The following is a 9,982-nucleotide window of genomic DNA, read 5'->3' as shown; positions in this document are numbered from 1 at the left end:
ATATATATATATATATTTTTTTTCTAATTGGTCTTTACCTGACACCCTGTGCTTGCGTGTGCGCGTGTGGGCGTGTATGTAAACTATGTTATCTAATCAATGTGGCAAGAATATGATTATAATTGATACACTAAAAAACAAAAGAAACCAGAAATCTGAATTTGACTTAGCCATGATATGAATATTTTTTATTTATGGATAATTATTAACGATTCCATCTTCATTTTTCTACACATTCGGCCATTTCTGACATTAGATTCGTTCTCAAATGACAAGGATATCTTGTCGGTAACAAACATGTGACAGATTCATCTCAAATAATAAACTCCGCGCGATCTTAGGTCGTATTCATAGTCGAATCTTATATTTAATTTAAGATCGTAACCCATACAGCACAGAAAGATTGCAAAAACATTGCAGAATAATTTCACTGAAACATCGCAATATTGTATAATGGTTGCGAAACGTTGCTGCTAAATCATTGCTGCAAGATTCCAACAACGTTTAGATGTTCGCTTTTTGTTATATGGCAATGAACGTTCCAGCAATATTGCAATAATGTATTTGGATAAATTTTTTACGAAGACTCTAAAATGAAATTTATTTTCTGCACATATATCTCACTAATTTTAATTTTTCTACAAATCGCATTTCTAATGATATGTGCTTCCCAAAAGTAATTTTTTTTGTGATAACCATAAAATATTCCAATAAATGTAGTATTAATTCTGAAGGATAAATTTATTCGTAAGAATAAAGCATGTTTGTGTGTGTGTGTCTCAAACAAACTACAAATATTATCCACATTAACATAATAATACAGTCGCTTGGTAATCATGGGTTAAGTTAATCGCAATGATTCTTTTTAATTCGGAGCCACTCCGAGTCAATTGAAATCGATTAAAAAATGATAGTATGAAATTTAATCAATAAAGTTTGGACATTGGTTTATTCTTGCGTTCACATCAGGCATAAATACATCATCGATCGCATAATTAATATTTCGATAAATCATTTTCAGCATTTAATTGCTTATTGTCTTATCCGATAATGATGCGTTAATTTATTCAAACTTGATATTATACAATCTTTTGATTTCATATTTAAAATAAATATAAAACTTAACTAATGAAAAATGGCTATTAAATAATAGATTAATAAATGTTTTATTTGAATATAAAAATGAATTATATTAATTATTATATATCATAAAACTACTGTTAAACTAAAAGACTGTACTACATAAATATTATAAAAAATTATATTTTTATATTATTATTATAGTAACATAATTAAAGAATTAGAGCTTTGCAATGTTTCTGGAATATTACAGGCATAATACCTGACATCTTGCAGGCGTATTGTTAATTTACATTTCTATAATATCTTTGCAATCTACAATATTGCAACATTGCAGCAATATTGCTTCAATCTTCTGGGCTAGGAAGAAAGTACAATTTTAAGATGTTATAAACCAATCAGAGGGCTGTATTAACATCTTAAGACATTACTTGAGACGATCTTATGATAAGAACCGACTACGAATACTAATTTTAATACCGATATAGTAAAGATAGTTCCATGACTATGAAATGAATTTTCTACAATCGCATGCTCACGGTTTGGTACGATGTTCTTCAAAGGATGGCGCCAGTGATTCTATTGGTCACTCGAGTCGCTCGAGCGGAGCAATTATTTTTTATTGGTTGCCAGGCAACGAGAGCGAGACGCGACTCGCGTTCTATCCGAGCACGACGATGTCGTTCGAGCGGCAGGCACCGGTGCGGTGGCGGCAGTGGTGGAGAGCTTTCGAAGTTGACTTTAATATATGTTCGTCGTCCAAGAATATCCACGCCGCGACCGCCTCGAGGACAGCCAAGGCGGCGAACCGACACCGACAGGCAGACATTACGCGGCGAGTAGCCGTTCAAGTAACGTACTTGGCGTGCCTGTGCCTCATCGCGATCGACCTCAGTCACCTCAGTCAGTTGAATTGAGCGTAACGTCTCGATCGGGCGCCTGTTAGGCTGCCAGCTGCCAGCTGCCTAGCTAAGTAGCTAAGTAGCCAAGTAGCTAAGTAGCTACAGGCTCGGCTAACTCGCGGCTTCGGAGTAATCACAGATCGGTAATCGGTTCCGCTCCGCCGTTCTCGCCGATTGCTCGCGCAGCGCTACGCGAGCGAGTTAACCGCGGCGAATAAACGCGACTCGCGAGTGCACGTTCGAAGAATCGGATTCCATATACATCCATACGAAAACGGTCGCATTTTACTCGGCTCTTTTCTCCTATTTAACGGCCGGCTGACAGATCGGCCGTTCACCGTAAACCGGTTCCGACGCACAGGCACGGTGGAGGCACGGTTGTGTGGAGGAGCGCCTCGTGTGAGTCGTGTGCTCGCGCTCGGGAGAACACTCTGAACTCTGAACGTAGCGAGTCTCTCTCTCTCTCTCACGCGCGCGCGCGCGCGCGCGTTTCACGTCTACCTTCAGTTTGGCTTCCGTTTGTCGTTCGCGCGCGGCAATAGAAAGAACACGCAACTGGCAGCGTGCGCGCGTTATGTATGTACATTGCGTCGCGTAGTGTAGCGTCGTGTCGTATTGTTGTATATAAGCTACACAAGTGCGTGTGAGTGCGTACGGTGCACGCGAGCGGACGCGTTTGGCCGTTTGCCCGTGAGAAAGAGAAAGAGAAAGAGAAAGCCCGAGGCCGAGGAAATCAAGGTCCGCACATTGCCGTCGCCGGCGCGCGCGGGATCATGGACGAGGAGGAGATCGACGGCGTCAAGTCACCCATCAAGCGGCTTGGTTCCACGCGGAAGCTACTCGTCTTCAACAGTGAGCTTTCTTTCAACTCACCTCTTTTTTTTTTTTTGCGATTTTATTATGCCTATACTTATTAAGTATGTGCGAGATGTGAATTTCAATAGGTTCCCTCTTATCAGCTTTCCTGAAATAAACATTTTCCAATAATCGATCCACATTACCGTATTAAATAGCTATAACGCTTTCGCGAGAGTAGTCATAGGGTATTGCAGCTTTTCTCAAATATTGACGAATTTTCGAGACGCGGTAAATCTTGTTATAAAAGAGACACAAAAGAATTGTTCTTTTATATTTAAATCGATCTTGAATATTGTTGAAACCGTATTGAAACACTCGTCGCACTTTGAAAGTATTACATTATTGTGAAAAAAGGATACATATCAGTGTGTACAAAGTTGTTCAATATCGGAATAATACAAAGTAAGGCTCATGCCTGTGATTTTTTCTTTTTTTTTTTTTTTTTTTACAAAATTATCCAGCAACGTTTAACCTTTGCGATCCTACGTTGAGTTGAATTCGAAACTATAACTTTGATTCTACGTGTCGATCGCGATTGCGGCCAATCTGAAGCGTCAATTTTAAAATTACACTTGCGACCGATTTGCGAACAAAGTACTTTTGATATACACGGTGTCGATGTCAAGTTGAAATCTGTTATTCCCTGTTACCTGTACTTTTCAATTGTTCCGGTTTAACGTAGAACCAGGGTAAGATCAAATTAACTATTGCAACAAGCCTACGATCGACTTGCTATAACGTAATATAGAACCAAGGTAAGATGCAAGGTACCCTACTATATAATTTTCTTTAAGTATTCGATTTTGGAAGTCGATTGTATATCTCGAAATAAGGTGAAAATTATAAAAATGAGCAAATATTTACTAGGATATTTATAATTTCATTTGTTATTACCTAATGAATTTGTACATTTTTGTAATTTGAACGTAAACCTACTAGTTTCAAGATATACAATCGACCCCCTGATTGCGATTGTAATCGGCTGTGTTTTAGATTACAAAATATTAGATTACAAAATATACAGGTACGTGAAAGAAGATGCTACCAAGGCTGTTGAAATAGATATAACAAAAATTAAACGAAAGACAAAAAATTCGATTTGTTAATTTTACAGGAAATGAAAGCACTTACACAACAAAATCAAACATTTGGTCGCATTTATATTTGTCGTTATTTCTTTCTATTGTATTATTATTGAAACTGACTGAAATGAGATATGAGAAAAATAAAAAAGTAATCTATAACTTTTTTTACAGTAAAAAATTATTCCTTGAAACGTTTTTTATTGCTACAATGACGCTATCAATTTTTATACTTGACTTTTTATACTGATTTATGGCTAGAGAAATTAATGGATTAAGTTGTATTGTATTATGTGTGTATGAAGTCTGTCTCTCCGGAAAGTATCCGACTTGTGTAGCAGGAAAAAGATTAATTTTAATCAATAACTATATAATATCCTCTTCAAAGTACTTCTCTTTGGAAACCATAATTTTCTTCTTATGACCCTTCCACTTTCGAAAGCATTCCTTAAAATCTTTCTGGCTTTCGGAATAGCCAACAGCTGCCTCGTCGTATTTCGTTTTATGTCTTCAATTTTTTTTCCTTTTAAAATCTTTTTTACTTTGGGGAAGCTAGAAGTTGTAGGGAGCTACGTCTCACGACTGTACTGGAGGTTGACGAAATTACATGATGTGTTTCACCAGGAATTATTATGGACAAGAATGCAATGAATGAGTAGGTGCTTTTTGTCGTGATGAATATCCAGTCACCACTTTTCTACAACTTAGACCGTTTTCTTCTCACTGCATCACGTAACCGCTTTAGAACTTCTAGGTAACACTCCTTGTTTATCGTCTGGCCTTTCGAATCGTATTCATAATGAACAATGTCTTTCTACCCAAAGAAAACAGCGACACTGCTCCGACTGATTCTTTAATCTGTTTATTACCCATAGATTTGTTTCTATAAACTTTATGAATTTCACCGATTATTTCAGAACAAGAATTGCCAAGTTTTTGGCGAAATTTAACGCAAACTCTTTGCTCGTGATACGTTTAGTCATTATATGAAATGTGACGGTTTACAACTAGCGCTATAAATATTCTTGAAATATTTATAAAAATAATTAATAGTATTCTGGAATATTTCGAAATATTTACGAAATGTAAAAGCAACATTCAAACTGGTTAAAAATTCTACTTATAAAAATTATTCGAAAAGTTCTCGGCCTAACATCAGTAAAAATGACCACACATATTATATTAAACCGCTATAATTTTAGATAAATTTGATCTTGCACGGGGCTGCTGTTAAAATTTCAGACAGATGCGTTCATTAGTTTCTTTGTTTCGGTCGTGTAAATGTAAAGCAACCAACTTTTGTTTGTTTCGCGAAAAACGTCAAGTTGGCATTCCATACATTCAATTTTTTTGCATATTTTTCTTTATTATACATTTTGTTAGTATGGAAGAGCGAAATAAAAAGTACGCGCGCATAATTTGAATTGTAAAGAAATTGCAATTATTAGTATCGTGAACATGTTGTTATTGTCACCGGTAGAACATGGTGAGAGGTGATCAAGTATAACAGATACTTGCAGTACTATTGGAATGTGTCGGTTGTTCCATATCGAAGGCTGCAAAATGTGCAGCAGGCACACCTAGTCGAATCGTTCTCGGATCATATGTTGATTCAAACTCGGCTCGGGAGATCGGACATTCCGAGTATAATGTATGGTATTTGCGGTTACATCTGTGATCGCAAAATTTGCTCTCCTGAATAAATTAATTCTAGAGAGATTATGATAATGTAGATTTTTCACTTAGAGTGTATTGAGACTTAAGCTAATTTATATATTGAATCATGTAAATTATCTTTCAAGAATTAAAATTACAAATCGACCGAAGAGATTGAGTTTTCCGCTTAATTATTGCAGCTGAATATTTAATTTGAAAAATTGAAAACTCGCAAGATTTGATGCTTTTTTTCTCCATCTTGATCTATCGATGGACTTGTCCATCATATCAATCTCACTTTTTCATCAGTATATTATTAACCATTATTATTGTCACAGTTGCAAGTTTAGAAATGCATATATACATCATTTTCGCAGAAGAGAAAAGAGGAGGATAATCTGGAGACACGGTAACGTCTCGATGCTAAGACATGGCGCGAGACACTGCCGTGCTCCTTTACGCGAGATTATCGGATCTCAATAACGGCTGTTACGATCGATGTACATATTTATAAAAATAATTAATAGTATTCTGGAATATATTTCGAAATATCTACGAAATGTAAAAGCAACATTCAAAGACTGGTTAAAAATTCTACTTATACGAAGATTATTCGAAAAGTTCTCGGCCTAACATCAGTATCTTTCTACTACGTGGAAAAGATAAAATTATTTTCTTCATAGGGTAAGAGGACAATTTTATTAAAATTTCACGCAAAGAGCCTTTTTCACAGAAATATTAATTTGTCAGGACTTTCTAATTGCGCATTGGTGTAGGGGGTCAGTTTAATTCCTACAAAAGACAATGACAACATAAGATTTCACGCAGCAACGCATTGTGCAGATTTTGTGCAGATATTCCTCATGACTTCATTATGAAATATCCATTAATGTTGCACTGGAAGTAGTTTATAGCAAAATCGCAGTTTCGCAAAAGTAACGTAAAGCGAAGAACACTACCTACAGAGGAACATAAAATCAAGTAAAGAAACAAAAAATTCTTTTGTGTGAAATAAAAATATGACAGGCAATTGATTTAGAATCAAATTATTTATCAGTTGAACAATTTTCTTGTTTAGTTTTTAGAAAATAATTTTACGAAGTTATTGTGTATTTTTTTTTTTATGCAGAGGAGAATGATCGCAGTCAGAAAGATAGTGAGAAATTTTAAACAAGTTTTGAACGTAGTAAGATATTACAAATTATACGCGTCGTACTTTCGAAGATATATAGATTCAACGATGAATTCATTGTATTATTGGTCGTTCACGAGGCCTTTCCGTTACCTGGGATCTTTCGAATCTTTCGATCTTTTTGATGAGATAAAACCAACACTTCCCGGCCTACAGATCTGGCTCTTACCATTGCGCATTGTACTGGTAAGCATAACACACATACATAACGTGCGTGCAAACACGCAGGCACGCTGTCCACACTCACATGTGTGTACCAACATGCGTGTGCAGAAAAACAGGAGGAGGAGGAGGAGGAAGAAAGTGAAGTCTCGTGTAGACGTTGATATTCACGGTTTATTTCGACACTGTGTGTCTATACCTAAAAATAGTGCCTTATTGTAAATATTATTCACTTAATGCAAATCATGTTACATAGTATTACGCCGAACAATAACTGCTAATACTACTATAATAAATTCTATTACTACAGTAAAAAAATTTAAGAGTTAAAACTTGTTCTTTATCTCATAGAAAAATATTTGTATGTACATCTGTTGAATATGATAGGATACAGCGGAGTAATTTGGACAAGTTAAATTTGGACAAGTGGAAATTTTGAAATTGTGTAAAAGATTAAAGTCACAGAGCGTATTCAATCATAAAACGTCACACAAAGCATATACTATTGCATCAATAGTGTATGATCCGTATATATTCGCTTGAATGCACTATGCAATCTCAATCTTTTATATAGTATATAGTAATAGTAATTTATATAGTAATAGAACGTGCGCGTGTACTTTATGTAAATCATCGCTGCCGCTGCGATACCTTTTCGTATACATCGACATCTTTTATTGTGAGTGCGTGCGTGCGTGCGTGCATTGTTTGTGTGTGCACAAGGCGGCGCACGTAGAACGGCCACCGTCTGCCATAATATCGATCTCGTTATCCAGTCAGTTGTGTGTACGCATCGCTGATTATGCGCCTTCCGCACGGTATACAAAATCCTCACAGTATAGACTATAGAGACCTCGTCTGTAGGAGACGAATTTCTTTATGCTGAAATTATGGCTAAAATATGTTTGTAATCATTACATGAATAGCGTTCTAATTGTGATATTCATAATCAGGAAAATCACCTGAAGACTCATACGATAATTTTTTTTTTTAAGGTAAAATAAAAATTTGTTCTGATATCTGACCCGATATGTGCTGCAGTGTAGTTGGGGCGCATGTAATTTCATTTATTGTAATTTTTCAAAAACCAATTTTCAAAATTCGAGGCTTTGTACGAGCCTTTCCAACAATATAAGAAAAAAATCCCAAAAAGATTTTATACGGAAATATTATTTTTTGGAAAAAAAACCAGCATAACTAAACTTGATCTGTACTTACATCGTACATAAATTTTTTTATGTTCAAACTACGGCTAAAATATTACATGAAGCGCGTTTTAATTGAGCTTTATAAAGCTAGCAGGACCAAATCGAACCTATCGGTAGTATATTTTTAGTATTCATTTTGTACTAAATTGTACCATTAATGATAATTTTATACCGTATGCCATTTTGAAAAATATCGTGACGGTACTTAATATTGAGCTGGCAGGACCAATTCAAAACAAAAAAAAATATATCAGAAATCTATATGATTGAATTTATATTATTTTGCACTATCAAAAACAATTCCATATTATGTGAATTCCAAGAAAACAATGGCGCTGCTAGTTTAATATTTAAGCTGGCAGGATCATAAAAAAAACAAGGGCAAAAATTAATACAACTGAATTTGTACCATTAAAAGTAAGTTAATATTTTACATGTTTTCTTTTTAAAATGACTTTATTTATTAGTGTATACTTACAATCTATGAGGCATTTTGCGTCATATCGGGCACCTTTGAAACATTGTCATTTTATTATTTTTTTTTTTAATTTGCTAACATATTCTACAGATAAAAATATGAGACACGTGTTTCACGGAAAAAAAATAGAGATTTTTTTTATAAAGTTATTCACGCTTGTAAGTTGCAGAAATTCATAAAAAAAACCGTTACTCATGCAAACATTCAAATTATTATATCGTCGAAACCATTAGTCGTACAAAAAAATTTTAAAGACCGATTTTAAAGATCTTAAATTGTTCTATAGATGAGTTATTTTTAATTTATTATTTTTATATAAATACAATTATTTTCCATTTATTTATAATTTTTATTAACATTTTTCATCATCTCATGAATTTAAAAATTTTGTAAGAATATCATTATATTCCCATTTCAACAACATTCAGGACATGATCCTGAACAACATTGAAGAGGTTTAGCCGTTTTTCTCAAAAATGCTTTGCTTTCAAGATATTCGACCGTTTTCAAACTTTTAATACATCCTATATGTACAAGTAAAAAATTGAATAATTTAAGGAATTATGCTACGATAGAGGCCCAGAAATCCCTTTAAATTATTCAATTTTTTAAGGCAAAAATTTGTCAACATTTAAATAGAGATTTACGCAAAGAAAAAAAGTATTGTGTAAAATAAAATAAGTATTTTAATACTTAAACTTTTTTTTTTAATTATCACAAATATTGTATTAAAAAGAGTAAATATTTACTTTTAAAAATAATAAACTTCATTTATATAAAGAGCATATCATACTTATTTAAAATATTATATTTTATACAAAAATATATATAAAACACATATTTCCCGTATGAAAGATTTTAACTTTATAAAATATTGATGTTAATTTCAAAATATTCATATCAATATTATTAGGAGTATAAATAAGTTTCCGCCGTTTTTTATAAAAAATTGGGCATTTATTGTGAAAGAACGGTACCTAATGTTTTATTCCAAGTATTGTCTATCGCTAGCCACTACTTTTTCCCATCTTTCTGGCAGCATACGGATACCGCGTCGGAAAAACGCTTCATCTTTTGAAGCTATTCACGAATCAACCCAATTTTTGGTATCTTCATATGATGTGAAGTGTTGCTCAGACAGGCCATGCGCCATCGATCGAAACAGGTAGTAATCAGAAGGAGCAATGTCTGGTGAATACAGCGGGTGGGGTAAAATTTCCCAATTGAGTGTTTCCAAGTAGGTTTTGACCGGCGCCGCAACATGTGGACGAGCATTATCATGCAGAAGAATAACTTTGTCGTGTCTGGAGTAGTAGTGGGCGCGTTTTTCCTTGAATGCTCGGCTCAATCTCATCAATTGTGTT

The 9,982-nt window shown here is 34.4% G+C and overlaps 1 protein-coding gene across 1 annotated transcript in view; it reads left to right on the top strand.

The window, feature by feature from the left end:
• The first annotated feature begins 2,440 nt into the window (after window positions 1-2,440).
• The window catches only part of LOC108755527 (SLIT-ROBO Rho GTPase-activating protein 1-like), a 69,609-nt gene continuing 62,067 nt past the window's right edge, over window positions 2,441-9,982 (top strand). Inside the window, exon 1 of the mRNA XM_018498580.1 lies at window positions 2,441-2,834. Within this exon, the coding sequence (XP_018354082.1) occupies window positions 2,756-2,834 (79 nt within the window). The 5' untranslated portion in view covers window positions 2,441-2,755. The remainder of the gene's footprint in view (window positions 2,835-9,982) is intronic.

Source organism: Trachymyrmex septentrionalis, unplaced genomic scaffold, assembly GCF_001594115.1.
Source record: "Trachymyrmex septentrionalis isolate Tsep2-gDNA-1 unplaced genomic scaffold, Tsep1.0 scaffold88, whole genome shotgun sequence".
NCBI lineage: Eukaryota > Metazoa > Arthropoda > Insecta > Hymenoptera > Formicidae > Trachymyrmex > Trachymyrmex septentrionalis.
This window is presented reverse-complemented; position numbering and strand designations above follow the sequence as displayed.